General features: G+C 41.5%; 2 protein-coding genes across 3 annotated transcripts in view; one reads left to right on the top strand and one right to left on the bottom strand.

Moving 5' to 3' along the window:
* The first annotated feature begins 3,566 nt into the window (after window positions 1-3,566).
* tpra1 (transmembrane protein, adipocyte asscociated 1) overlaps window positions 3,567-20,684 on the top strand; it is a 48,322-nt gene continuing 31,204 nt past the window's right edge. The window contains exon 1 of the mRNA XM_080424887.1: window positions 3,567-3,759. The gene's annotated coding sequence lies outside the window, so the exon portion shown is untranslated. The remainder of the gene's footprint in view (window positions 3,760-20,684) is intronic.
* LOC308082759 (uncharacterized protein) lies at window positions 9,376-15,142 on the bottom strand. Of its 2 annotated transcripts, none has more exons than XM_080424758.1 (3): window positions 15,122-15,142; window positions 13,070-13,224; window positions 9,376-9,670 (listed from the first exon to the last, which is right to left on the bottom strand). In XM_080424758.1, exons 1-3 carry the CDS (start codon window positions 15,127-15,129, stop codon window positions 9,519-9,521), a joined length of 315 nt encoding a protein of 104 aa, XP_080280884.1. In that variant the 5' UTR covers window positions 15,130-15,142; the 3' UTR covers window positions 9,376-9,518. The 2 variants fall into 2 exon arrangements, with proteins under 2 accessions (XP_080280884.1, XP_080280885.1); XM_080424759.1 differs by having other exon boundaries at window positions 13,076-13,224.

The following is a 20,684-nucleotide window of genomic DNA, read 5'->3' as shown; positions in this document are numbered from 1 at the left end:
CCATAAAAGCATTGGCGAGCAAGAACTGTGTTTCAATATGAGTATGTTTCAATATAAAATGCTGGTGCTCTTTCTCAACAGTATGTTTCTTCCTTCTTTCTAACCACAACATGTACAAAATGCATGAAAGACGGCTTTTACTCAGCAGGAACTCTGATTAACCTGATATCATCACTGAGAAACACTGATGATATCCTACATCAGTGTTTCTCAACCTTTTTTGGGCCAGCGCCCCCGTATGGTACCAATCCCCAATTCAAAATGTGGCTAATTATCTCTGAAAATGTATGATTGTTTATTAATGTGTTGCTTATATTATTCAGGAAACGGTTTATTGAATGCCAATAGCAGATTTTACATTAAGCTGAACTATTGGTATAAGCCTGTCCCAGGAAGTTTAACCAAAAAGTACACATTCACAAGCCAACAACCACACATCGTGACAAGTTGATGGCTTGTAGATGTTCTTTTCGGCAACGCGACACCATACTTCGGAATATGAATTAGGCTTTAGTTGTCTTCCCAGACATGCTCCCACCTGTACAAATCCCATTCAACATTTAAACATGTACAGTACTGTAGAGCTACATAGGCCAATCAGCCTTCATCATCCCAATAAAAGATTCACAACTACACATAATTCACGAACCGGTCCGCACCTCATTTGACTGCCGTGTTAATGAAAGGAAGTCTAAGATTAAATGAAGAAAATGTGCACTCGGAACTGGCACCCCCAAGAGCATCTCAGTGACCCCTCCCCTTTCAAAAATATTAAATATATAAGTTATCTGAACACCCCCTGGGGGGCTGTACCACCCCTGTTGAGAAGCACTATCCTATACATCAATAGATATGTCATTATAGGGAATGTCCCTGGAAACAACGTCACATGAGCTATCAGCAGTGAGTCAGTATGAAAGTTATCTTTATACTGCGGTTGACTTGTTCTCTTTTCCAGCTTCCTTTTTATAAGGTGCCTGGTGTTGGCTCGTTATGTGCTACTGTATACTCAAGTCTATATATACTGTTGAGAATTTTAAAGGTTATCAAGTACAGTGATGTTTTTTCTTCTGTTGCATTTCTTTAAACTAAAGCATTAAGCACTAGCGCTTCTATCACTTTGTTTTGCTTATGAGTATCTAAGCACTCTGGTCCACACAGGAACAAAGCTGTAGACTTTAGACTTAAGTCATCAAATGACTTGGCTTTAGACTTGGCTTGGAAAGCTTGATCAGACTTTAAAATCAATCCAAACTAATACAACATAACTAGTTTCAAAAGTTAAAGATCAGCACCCGTGATTAACTTCCATTCCATTATACAATTAAGTTTGCCACTGATTGGTCCAGCGGTTTGCGAGAATAGCTCTGGTATACAGACATACAATACAATTAAGTAATACAGTAGTAATAGTTGAGAACTTCTGGATCAATCAGGATGTTGAGACAAACAAAGTCAGAGACACTTTGTATTTCCATGATAGAAGTCTAGTACACGAAGTCACAATCACACAGGTTGGTTAAGTATTTCTCTTTTAAAAACAGGAGGGATAGGACCATGAGGCCTGCACCACAAAGTCAAGCTGTACTCATAACAATAAATACCAGGACTGCATTGTTGTGTCTGGGAATATTCAGACTCCTAGCTAGGCCATATCACAAGGAGAAGTACAAATATCTTCCTGTCAAGATATGCCTCCTCACACAGCACACACGAGTACACAAGACATCAAGGCCATACTGAACAGTGAATATAAGGAATTACTCCACATAAAGTGTGAAAACCTAATAATATAGAAGTCTACCTTCCCTGTTATTGACATAGGATGTAATGTAGATACTGTATGTCGCAGCCAAAGATTTAAAGCAACAACAACAACAACAACAACAACAGAATATACATTCACGCAGCAGCCCCTGTGAGCGGTATACAGGTTAAGACAGTTGACCTTGCATTTGTGTCATTGCTCAGATGCATACTTATAAAATATAAAATATATATATTATTGTCAAATTCATTATTAGGCTTATTAATGCCAAATGTTATTGTGGCTATAGGCTACAAGAAGAGCCATGTAGAATATCAAATGGTGTTAAAATTGGCTTAAGGGATGGGCTGGCCAAATATGGAGTATATCTGTGGGATTGGCAGTGAAACGTAGGTGTGAGAGGGCTGCGATTGCCTTGTGGGTGGACAGTGTATATGGATGTCATGTTACGGTACCATAGGCCACGGTACCATATGACTTCCACACACACACACACACACACACACACACACACACACACACACACACACACACACACACACACACACACACACACACACACACACACACACACAAATAGAGCAGAGGTACGTAGGGCGTGTTTCCATTGCGGTCTGGTGTATTCAGTTAATCTGGAATCTGGATAAGAGCATCTTCTAAACAGATTGCTTGTCACTGCAGTTGACACAAACCAGTTAGTTTCCCACTCTTCTACAGTAGTGTGCATCTAGCAGACATACTTTGGTACAGTAGTTAGTAGCCTTGGATCAAGACTATCATAGATGTATTTTTTAATCGATTTTTGACATAATAATTATGATAGTCTTGATCCAAGGCTACTAACTACTGTACAGTCAAGGCTAGTACAGTCAGTAGGTGGCGGTGTGTGCATCTCAAACGTGCTTAAAACCCGCCATAAAACTAAAAGAGGAAGAAGATGCTATTGGGTGGAGCTCAGTGTTGCCATGTCTGCTTATTATAAGCGACTTGTTTGGGCTTGTTTTTCTGTAAAGCTGCTTGTAAATATTAGTTTGTTGCTTATTTGGCCTGTTTCTTAATGTTGTTTAAAACAGGTGTTCTCAAACATTTTCATGTCAAGGACATGGTATTTGTCCACCGACAGTCACACCCCCCATCTAAAAGTATTTTGGTGACCCCTTAGCCCTAGAATGTCTGTTGGACCGTTTGGGTAAATTCGGTCCGTCACTCAAGTCGCGCCCCCTAGCTCCGTACAGAAAGTCGTCCGTGTGCAGCTCGTGAAAAAGTGGAGATATTTGACTAAACACACGTTTTCTGGCAGAACTTTCACATGGATATGAAACTAGAGGACAAAATATGACTCCAAGTCTTAGGAATTAATTATTGGGTGAGTACAGACGGAGTTTAGAGCACTTTTATGGCCGCGCAGATCGTCACTACACAGTGGGTCGACGAGAGCGATCTATGACTGTGTATTTGGAATACTTGAAATGTATGTAAGATCACAGACATTCTAGGGCTAGGTGACCCCTGTACCAGATTTGTGTTGTTAAAATGTTAATACAAATATTCAAAACATTTCACTTCATTTTTTCAATATTTATTTTGAAAATAGCCGATCTACAACAAGCTCTCAACGCGTCACATGATGATCCAGGGTCACATCGTGATTTTTCAAATATCCGATGCTCATGGGCTTGTTTTCAGAGACCTAGTTGCTTATTTCCCTCACAAGATTTGGCAACGCTGCTTGGATGTTTTGGATGCGGGTTTCAGTCACCTGACCAGTGACCACACCACGTGACCACACCACGTGACCACCGGGTGAAACGTAATGTTGTTGGTAAAGTCAGTCCGGCTGCGATGTCATCGCTTTATCCTGTTCTATTGATTTATCCACCGCAGAATGCGTGAGAAAAGACACGTTTTCCATGTGCTAAAGAGGTACAACTGGCGACAACAAAGCTACGGAGTATTATTGTGTGCCGTTGGAGTTGATACTACAGAGTTGGGTGAGATTATGTCCGCTTCTTGACTGAGTTGAAGCAGTGTTGCCATGTCGGCTTATTATAAGCGACTTTGGGCTAATATTTTTTCTGTAAAGTTGCTTGTAAATTATTGGTGGTCGCGAATTTTTGGTTCTAAAGTGTAGTTGCTTATTAGGCTTGCTTCCTTTTTTTTTTTTTTAACCAGTGGTTCTCAAATATTTTCTTAAATCATTTGTGCCAGGGACAGGTCCAGGGAGTATTTTAGCCCTAGAATGTCTGTGATCTTACATACATTTCATGTATTCCAAATACACAGTCATAGATCTCTCTCGGAGCCCCACTGTGTAGTGCCCATCTGCGCGGCCATAAAAGTGCTCTAAACTCCGTCTGTACTCACCCAATAATTAATTCCTAAGAGTTGGAGTCATATTTTGTCCTCTAGTTTCATATCCATTTGAAAGTTCTGCCAGAAAACGTGTGTTTAGTCAAATATCTCCACTTTTTCACGAGTTGCACACGGACGACTTTCTGTAGGGAGCTAGGGGGGGCGACTTGAGTGATGGACCGTTTGGGTACATTCGGTCCGTCACAGTAGGGCGCCGAGAGCTATCTATGACTGTGTATTTGGAATACTTGAAATGTATGTAAGATCACAGACATTCTAGGGCTATGATCTTACATACATTTCATGTATTCCAAATACACAGTCATATCACCCTCGTCGACGCACTGTGTAGTGACGATCTGCGCGGCCATGAAAGTGCTCTAAACTCCGTCTGTACTCACCCAATAATTAATTCCTAAGACTTGGAGTCATATATTTTGTCCTCTAGTTTCATATCAATTTGAAAGTTCTGCCAGAAAACGTGTGTTTAGTCAAATATCTCCACTTTTCCACGAGCTGCACACGGACGACTTTCTGTACGGGGCGAGGGGCATCTAATTGAGTGCAGGACTGAATATGTAAACTTCCTTTAGGACGCACAAATGTTTGGGACACACAATTGGCAGATGGAGTTATTCATTACCCTGCACCAATCACAAGCACCTGTCAATTGTGTTCCCCGTTCGTTTGTGCTTCCCTGTGCCAATTTGTTATGACGTTTGTGATGACAAGAGATGTTTGGGTCAATTCGGTCCATCACTCAAGTCGCGCCCCCTCATCCCCTATCCCCTCGCTGCCTGTCAAGTCACACACGCACGTGCATTGCACACGCACGCACCTCTCTCTCACACACACACACACATGCCCAACTGTGTCTTTCATGTAATCCGTAACGGTACAATCTTTGTCATGTAGGCTTGTAGCCTACATGAATTACATATTATGATACCAATCACATCGCCATGAATGGGGTTTGTATATTAATGTATTTAACCCATACCGAGCAGTGCACAAGCAGTCATGTAGGATATTCCCCGTGAGACTCGGACCCCGTGCTGCCACGTTAATAAGAGATTCGATCGTCGGGTTTATATCCTTAACCCAGCCAGGTTGTGTAGCCTACATAACTCTCTATGACATAACTCCATAACATAGGACAAGCTACTGTAAGTTTGTGGACCTCACTGTCCATGAAAAGATGGTCGGGGCTCCCGAAAATGCTCTCGCAGAAGCGCTCGTATATTTTGAAAATAGCAGATCTACAAGCTCACAACACATCGGGATGGGACCTGTTGTGAGCTTGTAGATCTGCTATTTTCAAATAGCCAATGCAGCCAGATCTGCAAGCTTAACCGAATGACTGTTAAAGCAGTTTGTTTAAATTACTTTATAAAATGTTATATTTTCACAGGGATTATTTATTAGTGTAGATATACATTTAGGAGTGGATTATGTGTCCAGATGCCTGTCAGACAGTCAGACAATGCTTCTCCGCAGGTCTAGAATGGAATAAACGGGCGCAGCCAACGTCAACAACTGCTCGACCAGACGTGAGATCTCAGCGTACGGTAGGATGAAGCCATCGTCAGGATATATTGATAAATGCCGAAAGTTGCGGTGATCTCGCCGTACGCCCATTATTTGGTCTGCGCCGCGTTGATAAATGAGGGCCAGTATCTCTATAGTCATTAAACAAAACAGGTCTTTCAGATTTAACTTTTTCACTATCATCAGTGTTTCCTTAATTCATGTTTTTTTTTACACATGATTTTTTTCTATTGATATATTGCATTCATGTTCATGGGTATTTTCAGACATTTAACCACCTGTGAGGGGTTGTGAGCTTGTTGATCGGCTATTTTCAAATAGATGATGTATATAGGGTTTATAGTGGCTAGCTGATTTTTATACTATATCAAATCTGAGAATCACTGTGCTATTGTATAGTGTGATTACAGGTCAATCAGTAAACACTAAAGGCTGTGTTGGTAAAGCCAGGTTATTCATAATCTTTTCATACATTTTCATGCAAGTAAGGGCATGGTGTGAACATGGCAAAAAAGCACTGGTAGTAGGTACTCCTGGTTTCCAGCTGGGAACAGGGTTCGAGTCCCTGCAGCGCTGTGCTTACTGTTTCACCTTTGTCCTGTTGTATGTTTACATAAAATGTTAGCACTCAATTCATAGATTCATAATACCTGAATGCACTTTTAATTATAGTACATCAAGCAGATAGCCCTGTGATTACATCTTTATAGCACATGGTTGCATTACAGTGCAACCACAATGTGATTACGTTCTTATTCACAATGCAACGTTTTTGTACTCCTATGTCATGGTGTATTAGTCAGCACAGTGGATTAATATTTCTATCGATCTGGGATGTTAAGGTTGTGCAAAACTGTGGTCAATGAATTGCCTCTTCAGCTTGATTAAACGGCAGTCACTTATAACTGTTGAGACTCCTAGAACATTAAGACGTGTTGACATGGATAGCTTTGTGTCTAATAACATCTCTGTGTTAATGAATGGGGTATGAGCAATATGTCATACAGTGTAGATTGTAGATCGGACCATGTCGTACAGTACATGGTCTACAGACCATGTACTGTACCACTACAGTACAACCACTACATTACAACAAACTATTAAGATGTTTGTAATTACAATGTTTAAAGTAAAGTAGGCCTTGCACAAGCCCGGGATCGAACCCAGGACCTTTTGACCATGTCATGTGTAAATCACATGCAAATGGTCCAAACAGGGACACACCCTAATGCTAATCTGATCCCTCCCACATTGACTGGAGAAACCTCAGCCAATCGCTGGCCTCACAGAATGCACTACGGTACGGCTCATCCCCGTGACTAGAATGAGGAACTCAGGGATGTGATAATAAGCAGGGTTCCATTTGTAGCAGTGGTGGAAAAAGTACTCGCATTTTTTACTTAAGTAAAAGTATCAATACTGCAATGTAGAAATACTCTGTTGCAAGTAAAAGTCCTGTATTCAAAATGTACAAAAGTATTGGTATCAAAATGTACTTGAAGGGATAGTTCAACATCTTTTTTCTATGGATTAGTCACCCCATGGAGACTTGAATTCATGGATATTTTTTTGTTTTTGTCGCATTCCTAAGACAATAATTTGATGACCAGTGGACCGGTAGGCACCGGTTCCAGTAAGAGACACAAAAGAGACTCTTTGTGTCTCCTTCCGGAACCGCTGCCGGTCATCACATTATAGGAATGCGACAAAAAACTAAAATTATCCATGAATTCAAGTCTCCATGGGGTGACTAATCGATAGAAAAAAAGTCATTTTGGGGGTGAACTATACCTTGTACCAAAAGTAGAAAGTAGTCATTATGCAGAATGTCCCATTTCACAAGTTTTCAAAATGAATAAAATATATAAAAATCTTTTGAAAATAGCAGATCTACAAGCTCACAATGCGTCGCATTGTGAGCTTGTAGATCGGCTATTTTCAAATGGCCAAAATGTATATAGGACTGAAGTGGTTAATGTATGTTCTGTAATAACAATCAAAATATACAAAGTAACTAGTAACTAAAGTTTTCAAATAATTGTAGTGGAGTAAAAGTATAATATTTGCCTCTGAGATGTAGTGGAGTAGAAGTAAAAGCAAAGTAAAAAATACCTCAAAATTGCACTTAAGCACAGCACTTGAGTAAATGTACTTAGTTACTTTCCACCACTGATTTGTACAAACAAATCAGTGGTGTATACTGTATACTTTATCATACGACAAATAAAGAAAATAGTTGATCTACAAGCTTGCATATCGCATTGCCACGCCCAGGACCTGAACTCAGGTCGCCAACATCTTATCCAGGAGGGATACTGAAATAGCTGAACCTGTGGCTGTGGCCCACATTACAAAAATGGCAAGGGGCCTGGGGCCAGTTGATAAAATGACAACATTAAAGGGACAGTTCACCGATCAATTACTCACCCCATGGAGACTTGAATTCATGGATATTTTTTAGGTTTTGTTGCATTCCTAAGCCAATAATTTGATGGTTCCGGTAGGAGACACAAAGGAGACTCTTTGGGTCTCCTACCGGAACCGCTGCCAGTTGGTAGGCATAATTTTGTCACTCAGTTTATGAAAGGTGTTACGCCCCGGACGGGTTTTAAGGGCTCCCTCTTGGGATCTCCCTCTTGTTCTACGGTCCTTGACCAGGACCCTGTATGAGCCAATGGATCAGTCTGATCTGAGATCCCTGTCTCGTAAGACGGCACTCCTTTTGGCTCTCTGTTCTGCTAAGCGCGTCAGTGAACTACATGCTTTGTCAGTCAGTCAAGACTGCATGAGGTGGAAGGCTAGTGGCACGGGGGTGTCGCTGTGGCCTAACCCTGCGTTCTTGCCCAAGGTAATAACTCCACAAACGGTAAACCAGGTACTGGAGTTGGCAGCATTTCACTCTGCTCTGGATCTCCAGGACGGTGCGGAGGACCTTTCCACGCTGTGTCCAGTTCGAGCGTTACGCTCTTATGTTGACCGCACACGGGCCCTACGGGGCACAGGCACGCAGCTGTTCGTCTGCTATGGCGGCAAGAGGTTGGGGCTCCCCTTGTCCAAGCAACGGCTGTCACATTGGCTCGTGGACGCAATCTCTGCGGCTTATGTCGATCCAGGCCAGCCAATCCCTGGGAATGTGGTGGCTCACTCCACAAGGGGGGTGGCCACTTCCTGGGCTGCGCTGAAGGGCGTGTCTATGGCAGAAATTTGTGCAGCAGCTTCATGAACTGTGCCTTGCACGTTTGCAAGGTTCTACAGGCTGAACGTGGCATCCCAGATGTCTTTGGGTTCCACGGTGTTGCTTGCAGCTGCCCACCGGGATGGTGAAGGGGCTGGGTCCCCTGTTCCTCGCGACCCGGTTGGTATTAGTCATCCATTGTTATGACCGTAGTGACGGTCAGAGTGAGGTCAAAATAGATCGCAAGTTATGGCTATAACTATGGATCTATGAGACCGAACGATGACTGTCACTATCTCCTGTCGCTCGGAACGTTGAGGCGTTCGAGGCTGGAGGCGGAGCCGCTCTCACCGGACATGGTTATGAGGTGAGACCGCCTCCTCGGGTCATGTGGGCATGACTATGTTGGTATTAGTCTCGATAATAGGTAGAAGATGAGGGCATCATTCATTGTTATGACCGTAGTGACGGTCATCGTTCGGTCTCATAGATCCATAGTTATAGCCATAACTTGCGTTACTATTGCTATGCATTTTGATGTAATTAGCTCGTGTTTACCTTGCCTACTGTAAATAGCTCTGGATTAAGAGCGTCTGCTAAATGCCTAAATTGTCAATTGTAACAAGGTGTTTGAAACTGAACACTATTATTTTCACAGGGACACTCGCCTAGAAGTTACTGAGTTTCCATAACAACCATGTTGCAGTAAAGCGGGTCTTGTTGTGGAGGAGGGCGGGTCTTCATCTTGTAGTAAATGTAGAATCCAACACACACCATGAGCAGGACGCACATTTCAGCCACTTTGAAGTAGACATACACACTCTGTCCTGGATGACAATACAACACAATGGATACAACATGAAGTAGAAATACACACTCTGTCCTGGATGACAATACAACACAATGGATACAGCATGAAGTAGAAATACACACTCTGTCCTGGATGACAATACAACACAATGGATACAGCATGAAGTAGAAATACACACTCTGTCCTGGATGACAATACAACACAATGGATACAGCATAGAGATACACACTCTGTCCTGGATGACAACACAACACAATGGATACAGCATGAAGTAGACTGATGAGGAGACTTGGTATAGTGGGTGTGGATCTGATCCACATCCTGTCTTCAAGATGAGCGGGCCTAAGAGTAAGTTGCAGGGCCCTTAAAGGACAACTTTGTTTTTTTACAACAAGGGTTATTTTATTAGTTTGTAATGATAATAATTAAAAGATGAGTGTTAAAAAAAAAATCATGTATTGCTTTCTATCGTTATAGTGATTTTAGTGATTTTTAACTGGGGGCCAGGGGCATTCGGTTGGTAAATAGTCATGAACGCAGCCTCCGATTTCCGTGAAACTTTGTACGCACATCCCCACGAGGCCAAGGAAGACATGCCACCCTACATTTTTCAAATCGGCCTCATGGTGGCGCTGTAACAGGCAGATTCACGTTTTGGCCTATACAGTTCAAGAGGTATAGGCCAAAACGTGAATCTGCCTGCCTACAGTATATATAGTGGCTCAGTTTATCGTGGCACTAGTGTTTATGCAGACGTACTTGTCTAATAGTTTTAAAATGTGTAGCACACTAGCATAGACATTGTGGAGACGTAAACATTCCTGTCCATGAGATGTGCTATATAAATAAATGTGACTTGACATGACTTGTGGGTTAGGTTATTATTTAACGGGTTAAACTGTCAACATTCTGAGGGCTTATACTGTAAATCATTATCACTCATATTTTTTTTAAAGTATGTGAACTTTATAAGTCTGGTTTTAACAAGATGCACTAGGTTTATGCTTACCTAAAAATATGTATATTGTATAAAAGGCAGGAAAATAGCAAATTAAGTTGTCAGCACTCACTATGCAACACTTTTAATAACAGCAGAAGGAAATGCTTTACAGTATCAGACATGTGGGTGTGAAGTTTAGTTTACAATATAGGACATTATGGAAGCCACGATCAAAAGTGTGAACTTGCTACCAGTGGAGGGAAAAGTACTCAAATGTTTTACTTAAGTATAGTAAAGTATCAATACTGCAATGTAGAAGTACTCCGTTACAAGAAAAAGTCCTGAATTCAAAATTTACTTGAGTAAAAGTACAACAGTATTGGTATCAAAATGTACTTAAAGTACCAAAAGTAAAAGTACTAAAATGTTTGAAAATAGCAGATCTACAAGCTCGTAGAGCTTGTAGAGCTGCTTGTAGAGCTGCTATTTTCATAAGTCATCAGGGGGTTTGCTGGTTAAAGTTACAGGGGTTAGGAGGCAATTATGTTGTGTTTCTGCAGATTCTGAACAGCTATTTCTTATAATGAAGATATATTTGTTTCCCTGACACAAAAGGGGGAAATAACACAAAAAACGAAATAAACTAATATCGGTATCGGCAATATATTTTTTTTTAAAAACTACTGTAAATAAAATAAATTAATCACTGTTGTATTAAAAGTTGCTGAAAGGCAAGGCAGACAGGAAGTTTGTGGTTTCCTCAAGACGTGCCAGACATGAATACCAGCGGCCTACACCATTTCCTCAATGTATGTTATGACCCGTTGCTATGGTGTCAGCTGCAATGTTTTGACTTTTGGGGAAGCAAGGCCACATTAGGTTTGCCGGATGTAATCAAAATGTATATCTACTGTATAATTCTGTTCTGGGGGGTTGGTTGGTAGATGAGCCTGGTGTGCGTATGAGGTGTCACATTGTTCCCCTGACTTACGATCGGGGCGAGGGACATAGCCTTGTACGAGAGAGAGCCCCGTATATTATGGGCTCTCTCCTTTTAGTTCGACTTGGTGCAGCGAAGTTGCGGTCAGCGATGTTGAATTTTGCTGTATTTAGTTGCAATCTTGGCATGCCCATAATCTAGTTAAATAAACAGAAAATTCTGTCACCGATTGCTCGGTCACAGTATCATCTCTGGTAGCCCATTGCATGGCAATGATGGATATTTCCAGATTTAACAATTATAGGCAAGCCCGTTTCATGGCTCAATAGTCTGGGGATGTTTTGTCTATAACTGTGATAGATTCATAGATTGATGAATTGGAGATTAGAGCTTGGGGGTCTATTGTCTGTTTTACCAGAAATCTTTATATTTAATACTATTGTCCTTAGACCCTATATTACCTTGAGTTTTAAATAAAACCCCTTTTTCTACAAGAGAAGTCGTAAGAGGTTTTGTAATTCTTCCATGGATGTGGGTTCAACTTCCTCTCATGGCCCATGGGCGAGTGTGTGCAATAGCCAGAATACTGCTTATTCGCAGGTCGTGACAAGACATACGCACGTGACAACACAATACAACATCAACTTCATATGCAACAACTCCACTGTAAATATACATTTTACACCATTACTATTATTATTATTATTATGCTTTATTTTTCTAAATTTAGAATAGCTAAAATAAATCCCTTTTCTCCCCCCATTTAGTCATTATTATTATATCGAGTGACGTTCGAACATTGTGTGTGTGTGTGTGTGTGTGTGTGTGTGTGTGTGTGTGTGTCTGTCTGTCTGTCTGTCTGTCTGTCTGTCTGTCTGTCTGTCTGTCTGTCTGTCTGTCTGTCTGTGTACAGTGCTGCTACTGTTTGTGTGTGTGCGTGCGTGCGTGCGTGCGTGCGTGCGTGCGTGCGTGCGTGCGTGCGTGCGTGCGTGCGTGCGTGCGTGCGTGCGTGCGTGCGTGCGTGCGTGCGTGCCTGTCTGTCTGTCTGTACAGTGCTGCTGCTGCGTGTGTGTGTGTGTGTTTGTGTGTGGGACTGTGTGTGTGTGTGTGTGTGTGTGTGTGGGGGGGACTGTGTGTGTGTGTGTGTGTGTGTGTGTGTGTGTGTGTGTGTGTGTGTGTGTGTGTGTGTGTGTGACTATGTGTGTGCTGCCAGGCAAGAACAGCTTGTTAAAAGGGGGAGGGGCGGTCTAAGCAAGGGGAATAGATCTTCAAGCTAACAACGTGTCGAGCCACAACACGTTGTTAGCTTGTAGATCTGTTCTTTTTGGCGAATGACACCGCCGTACTACAGAGGTACAAATTAAGGTATAGAACTGCGGCTCATAGAATGTGCACTCGCTGTATCCAGAGCCTTGTCTGCATCACAATCTATACGATATCGTGGATTGTGATGCAGACCTACTGTAGGCATATCGCGGAGACATTGTATCGTCTCAACAATATTTATCACCATATCGACCACCCCTAGCTGGAACTCTCACCGGGTGTTGGTGTTGATGGTGTTAATGATGTTGCCGTCATTGTTGTTGCTGCCGCCATTGTTGTTGGCGTACATGAGGTGTCATTGTCGAACACCCACTGTGGAGCATCTGTGTCCCATTGGATGACGAACAGCTGATGAATCTGAAGCCTAGAGACAAACATGGTGGGCAAATGTAAATATAAAATGGTTCATTTTCATTTATATAGTGCTTTACAATGTGCCTTAGTTACGTTCACACGCAGACGGCGGAGACAACCATGCAAGCTGCACATCAGGAGCAGTTCTAAGGGTTCAGTGTCTCGCTCAAGGACACTGAACCTATAGGGAGAGCCAGGGATCGAACCGGGAAGAGCGGCCACTCTACCTCCTGCATGAGCCACTGCCCCCAAATGTAAGCAAACAACTGGATTTAATGAGTCAGTGTTGTCATGATCATTACAGCTGTAGCTGAGTGAGTATAGAGACTGTCTGCTAAGCAGAAGGTCTCTGTAGCTGAGTGGGTAGAGACTGTCTGCTAAGCAGAAGGTCTCTGTAGCTGAGTGGGTAGAGAGACTGTCTGCTAAGCAGAAGGTCTCTGTAGCTGAGTGGGTAGAGAGACTGTCTGCTAAGCAGAAGGTCTCTGTAGCTGAGTGGGTAGAGACTGTCTGCTAACCAGAAGGTCTCTGTAGCTGAGTGAGTATAGAGACTGTCTGCTAACCAGAAGGTCTCTGTAGCTGAGTGAGTATAGAGACTGTCTGCTAACCAGAAGGTCTCTGTAGCTGAGTGAGTATAGAGACTGTCTGCTAAGCAGAAGGTCTCTGTAGCTGAGTGAGTAGAGAGACTGTCTGCTAAGCAGAAGGTCTCTGTAGCTGAGTGGGTAGAGAGACTGTCTGCTAAGCAGAAGGTCTCTGTAGCTGAGTGAGTAGAGACTGTCTGCTAAGCAGAAGGTCTCTGTAGCTGAGTGAGTAGAGACTGTCAGAATCAGAATCAGAATCAGTTTTATTGTCACATCACAGGTTTACAAGGTAAAAAAGTGGGTGAAATTCTTTTTTGTACATCGTTCCCATCGCAACGTTAGTTTCCATAGAAAGAAGAGGGGGGGGGGAGAAGAAGAGGGTGGGGGGTAAGTGGGAAGGAGATCAAAACAAGAGAGCAACAGAAGGCCAGACAAGTTATCTACATATTTACAAATTACCTGAGATAATAAAAACTAAAAAAAACTAAACTAAGGTGCCTGAGCATAGCAGCAATGTATTGTATACTGTGCATTTTATACTTATACTGTGCATGATAGACAATGGACGTTAAGGTGCTTAGAGGAAAAGGAGCACAATAAAAAGACCAAAAAAAAGTCAGTGCGTTATACAAGACCTTATACAAGACCTTCTGCTAAGCAGAAGGTCTCTGTAGCTGAGTGAGTAGAGAGACTGTCTGCTAAGCAGAAGGTCTCTGTAGCTGAGTGGGTAGAGAGACTGTCTGCTAAGCAGAAGGTCTCTGTAGCTGAGTGGGTAGAGAGACTGTCTGCTAAGCAGAAGGTCTCTGTAGCTGAGTGGGTAGAGAGACTGTCTGCTAAGCAGAAGGTCTCTGTAGCTGAGTGGGTAGAGACTGTCTGCTAACCAGAAGGTCTCTGTAGCTGAGTGGGTAGAGGCTGTCTGCTAAGCAGAAGGTCTCTGTAGCTGAGTGGGTAGAGACTGTCTGCTAAGCAGAAGGTCTCTGTAGCTGAGTGGGTAGAGACTGTCTGCTAACCAGAAGGTCTCTGGTTCAACACCGGTCTGCCCAGTCTACGCGTCCCTGAGCAAGGCACTTTAACCATATAAGTGCTGTATTAATATCATCCACTGTTCCTAATAGTTAGGATGGGTTAAATGCAGAGGAGAAATTTCACCTATGCACACATGTATTGTGTTGTGACAAATACCAACAAGGGGACTACATTATTATTAATAATATTAATTCATGATTTATTTAATTAATAATAATAAATGAATTATTACATTTAATTAATGAATTGATGAATTGATTAAGGTTGATCAGCTTCATGGTCAATAATCATATTCAGTCTCACCTGGACATGGTGAGATGTTCTGAAAAGTTTGGGATATGGTGTGCTCATGTTGGTTATTGTCTTCAAGATGAAAAAGACAACAATGTGGAAACCTTACCTCAGCCTGATCATCAACGACCTTGTCTTTTGTGGAACTCTACCTTTCAACAACACTCTGGCAGCAACAGAATTTTTGATTAATGGACTTTTCACGTGCAAGTTCACCTACTTTGTCGGATACCTCAACAACTTCGGCAGCATTTTCCTACTGGTACCCGTCATTCTTCACCATTGTGTGGGTCTAGGCGTTGCACTGCCACTTGTATACTTAACTGTGTGTTATACTATTATCATTGTAAGTCTACAGAACAACAAGATGGTCACGTCCACTAAGCCCTCCAAAGTCACGATTGCCCTGATAGTCTCATTTGTCATCTCTTGGCTTCCCTACCACGTCTTCATTTTACTAGATATCAACCCTAGACCCAGTGACAGCGCATTTATTGCAACTGGATTAAAGATATCGGGGACTCTCGCATGTGCAAACAGTTTGCATGAACCCGTTTCTCTATGCATTCTTCATGGGCAAAGACATTAAGGAGATATTCCTGAGCTCTTTCGTTTCCAAAATTGCAAATGCTAGCAGTGAAGAAGAAGAAGATCTCATAGTCATTGTAGTCTAATACTTAGACTACTTATTATTTCTCAGCTTTAGAATCCCCATTGCAATTAGAACTGCAGACTCACTCCCAATCCCAGTAAATTGTAATTGAAAGTTCAGGGGCCTTTATTCAGTGCACTGTCAAATGCGTTTCACTTCTGCCCATAGGGCGCACACCACAACAGCTGTTGCACTGTCTGTCGTACAAACTCTATTCCCCCCCACAGCTTCCTTATGTCCTGGTGGCTTAACGGCACGACTTTAAAGTGTGTGTTGTCCTACCACTCATTTAAGCCTGCTGAGTGTGGTTTCCTGTTGGTTACAATTTACTTTTAAGTATGTTGCAACAGCAGCATGTGTCCTGCCATACAGTATTTAAGTGTGTTAATGGTGCGTTCACACGGGCAGATTAAAAGATACACTTCTGCCCATACGGCGCACCACAGCAGCGAACAGTTGCACTGTCTGTCGTACAAACTCTCATTTGAGTCTTCTTTCGTTTTCTGTCTCGACTTTGAAATTGTACTCTGTATATATTTGAATTTCATTTCATTTATTTATTCTGATGATTATCTCCCCCAGGCCAGAACGGCATGAACACAACATCCAAACAGGCCCAAATTGGAATTGAAAATTGCAGGGGCTTGGAAAAAAATCTAAAATGCTATTTCCTTTGCGTCCTTGCTAGCCCGTAGGAGCATTTTACTAGAATCAGCCACCCCACCTAGAATATCACTCTGGTTACAGGACCTCATGTTCTTTTTAAAATTAGAAAAAATACTAAATACTGTATAGAAGGCTGATATGTCATGGCATGCGAACCAATTTTTTCCCATACATGTATGTTTGTATATGGTAAATTGGCACTGTAAACCGGCACAACACCTACCACTCACAAGGGTATATGCTACAACTGCAGAGGTGGACAAAGTACTCGACCCTAGTACTTGAGTAAGAGTAGAGATACCCATGCTCAAATTTACTCCACTACAAATAGAAGTAGCTCAGTCAAAATGTTACTCAAGTAAGAGTAAAAAAGTAATTGCTTTTAAATATACTTAAGTATTCAAAAGTACATGCTTTTGAAAATACTTAAAGTACAAGTAAAAGTAAAAGTAGCAGTACATTTCTTAATTTTTATATCGATGAATTGCTGTAATGTTTTCACAATGAATTCATAGGACGTAACTGCATGCACTGATGTGCTTGCTTGTAGAATCACTATGTTATACAAAAGCCTGCAGAAACACCTATAAAAACATAGAAATGACTGAGGAACCAGAACAAAATAATTGTACTCCTATACACCCATACAAGATGTAATAATACAGAAACATTGAATTAGCATGATTACTAGATTAACATCAAATATATTGCTTTTGCATACTAAGAAGTGTAAAAGAAAGGCTTAACAAGGGGGTTGAGTTCCATGTAGTAGCCATGTTCGATTCTGCTTCGAACATGCCTCCCCCCCCCCCCAACAGTTTCATTGAGGCCATGAGATCTATTTAGCCACTGGCTTTTCATCTTATTATAGACCCCTAATTCAAATAATGCAAAGATAATAAGTCAATAGTTTAATATGTATAATTATGAAAAAAGTGTAATGCACACCAAACAATAATAAAAACATTATTTATGATGAACAAACTGATGATTGCACTTGACTTGATATTTTTATATGGCAATGGTTGACATTTCAGTTCCTTAGTTTATTTATTTTTCTGAGTTCTCTGTCTGCTGGAAATGTTTAGTCAAACGACGTGTGGTTTGTCCGCAAGTTCTCTTTTTTCACCATCACTGTGCAGTTCTCGCTGATGAGACAAATACTTACAGTAGAATAATGATGAGAGAGCTCTATCCAGTTCCATGTATGGTATACAAATACATATGGCTGAGATAAATGGTAAACGGTGCATTTATATAGCGCTTTTATCCAAAGCGCTTTACATAGATTGTGCATTACATTCACCCATTCACCCACACATTCATACACCGATGACAGAGGAAACCATGCAAGGCACCAACCTTCTCATCGGGAGCAATTAGAGGTTCAGCGTCTTAAGGACACTTCGACACTAACTCTGGGGGAGCCCTCCAGCCCGGGATCGAACTGGGAGACTTGCAGTTTCCAGTTCACTCTACCCGGCCACTCTACCCCTGAGCCACTGCCACCCCAGAGATTTCAGTTCCTTTTTCTCTGTCTGGTGGAAAGGTCTAGTCAAATGATTTATGGTTTGTCAGAATGAAAGTGTCTTTCCAAGTTCCCTTTCTTCACTTACTGCATAGTTGTTGCAATTCATTTTCCCATCAAATATAATGTGTTGTATACTGTGTCTTTTGTCTCATGACGTCTGTTCCCAAACGTATTCAACTGATGTCTTGTCTCATTAGATGTGGTTGAAAAATAGTAGTAGCTTAATAAACAGGTAACACACGTGTACCAATGATATGCTGCCAGGGTCAATCCTGTGTTAAAGGAGAATTCCGGACATTTTAAGTGTTATCTTTGATGTGTCGTTACTCACCTACCGACGTAAAAAGTGGCGTAGTTTTTTTCCAGAGATTCCTCTGTCGTCATTTTTTCAACCCCCTCCGTTGTCATAATGGGAGTGCGTGGCTTAGGGAAATTCGTCTAATATAACCGATGCAAAGTTATTTTTTTCTCTACTACTACTCATTGTAGAGTCTCATGATAGTCAAACATGCGCTGAAAGTTCCTGAGAGGCTACCGCTAACGCCGAACGATTCAACACTGGTTGCTTGTTTCTTTCCAGAACCTGGCAACTTGGTGTTGCCAGGTAGAGAAACAAGCAACCAGTGTTAAATCGTTCGGCGTTAGCGGTAGCCTCTCAGGAACTTTCAGCGCATGTTTGAATTTCCCTAAGCCACACGCTCCCATTATGACAACGGAGGGGGTTGAAAAAATGACGACAGGGGAATCTCTGGAAAAAAACAACGCCACTTTTTACGTCGGTAGGTGAGTAACGACACATCAAAGATAACACTTAAAATGTCCGGAATTCTCCTTTAATTCACACTGCCCAACTCATTTGTTAGTTTCAAGAGTTGTGGTTTCTGTTAAAGTGAACAAGTACTCGATGTTGATGAGAAAGTCTCAGACCATGTGTAGGTGGTATGATGTAAGGTATGCCAGTGTAACAATGAAATAATTAAGGCAGCTATTAGCAAAGCATTACTTCTAGCTGTCTGTCTTGTCTTGCATCCTCACCTGAGGCAATCATGTACGGGTACCAACACAACAAATCTCCTGCAACATATAATCATTCAAACAAATTATTAAAAAAATAATATTGTGAATATTTAGGATTATGTACACATTATAAATAAAATACAAAATGTGCAACGGACATGGACAAGTATTGCCACAGACACGTTTGTCCATGTACAGACATGTTGATGACCCCTGCCACAGACATAGACAGTGCTATAGAGCAGAAGTGTGGCCAATTGCATTTTTGGAAAAAAAACAACCAACCTAAAAGTACTCAGTACTTTACAGCCTTCCTAGAAATGTACTCGAGTAAAAGTAAAATATTTGTCTTGGAAATGTACTCGAGTAAGAGTAATAAGTATCAAACAAATCTAATACTCAAGTAAAGTATAGATCCTAAGAATCTGTACATTTACTCCGTTACTGTCCACCACTGTACAACTGTATGCATTTACCAAGCTTTAGTTTTTATTACTATTTTTATTTTATTTTTTATTTGGATCCATGTTCTATTTGTGTTTCCTTTACTTAGCCTTTGACATAATGCAATGTTTGTCTGGTTGACAGTATGGTCATAGTCCTCTGGGGTGGGGGGGTTATGGGGAGAAAAAAATAAAAGAGAGAAGGGGGGATACGGAAAAAATATATATGTACATATATGTACTTCAGTTTGTCTTTCTATGCTGTAACCCAACCCTTTTCTGTAATAAAAATGATTTAAAAAAAGAGAATTCAGGGGCTTTTATTCAGTGCACTGCCAAATGCATTTCACTTCTGCCCATAGGGCGCACCACAGCAGCGAACAGTTGCACTGTCTGTCGTACAAATTCTATTCCCCCCCACAGCTTCCTTGTGTCCTGGAGGCTTAACCCCACGACTGACCCAGCCCTGGGTAGGCAACCCAACCTGGTGGAGATCTGCGTTCCAAGGAGCACATTTTCTAGTTTTGCTCTGTGTCTTGTCGTCTTCGATGCTTAATGTTTGATATAAAGGACTTACTGCCTTATTGGGGGCGAGGCCCACCCCTTTACCACCCCCACCCACTGTTTTGAGAAGTGAACAATTTGAGAAGTAGAAAAGGTAAGACACTTCTTCTTTACCACTGCATACCCAGATCTGTTCTCAACAGGCAGCCTTGTGTGAGGTGAGTGAACCTACTTGCACATTATTTCTTCTGACAAATGTTTAAATTGCAAGTATATTAACAGTGAGTAGGAATCTCTCGGTTTGTTTTGTATACTTTCAGGCCTTCAGCTATGCATTAAGCTTTTGTGTGTTTCAAAAAGATAGATAGAGATTGATACTGTAATCAACATTACACAGACAAGGTCTGTTTTTCTCATCAGTTTGACCAGTTTTTAACAATTGCTAAAATACTAAACTCTGAACTTCTCTGAACCAAAATGCTCTGTGGCCTAAATTATATCAGACACACAGTGTCCGATTGCGGTGAAACTTTGCACGCACATTCGCACTACGTTGAGGAACAAATGCCACCCTGTTAACATTGCCCTATTATAGCGCCACCAGGAGGCAGATTTTTACTAAACACATCTTTTTATATTACTCCTACACATTTTGTCTAAACATCACACAAATCGGAACACATTATCTCTATAATCATGTGATCAAGACATATCTGTCCGATTCTTCATATTCCATTCTGATTGGCTAAGATTGGCTTCCAA

The sequence above is a fragment of the Gymnoscopelus braueri genome, assembly GCF_963280865.1.
Source record: "Gymnoscopelus braueri genome assembly, chromosome: 3".
NCBI classification, from domain to species: Eukaryota; Metazoa; Chordata; class Actinopteri; order Myctophiformes; family Myctophidae; genus Gymnoscopelus; species Gymnoscopelus braueri.
The sequence above is the reverse complement of the archived record's forward strand: the minus strand, read 5'-3'. Positions and strand labels throughout refer to the sequence as shown.

Coding starts and splice junctions, on each gene's coding strand:
- LOC308082759 (XM_080424758.1), bottom strand. Junction 9,671..13,069: donor AACACCAACACCCGGTGAGA/GTTCCAGCTAGG, acceptor ATTGTCATCCAG/GACAGAGTGTGTATGTCTAC.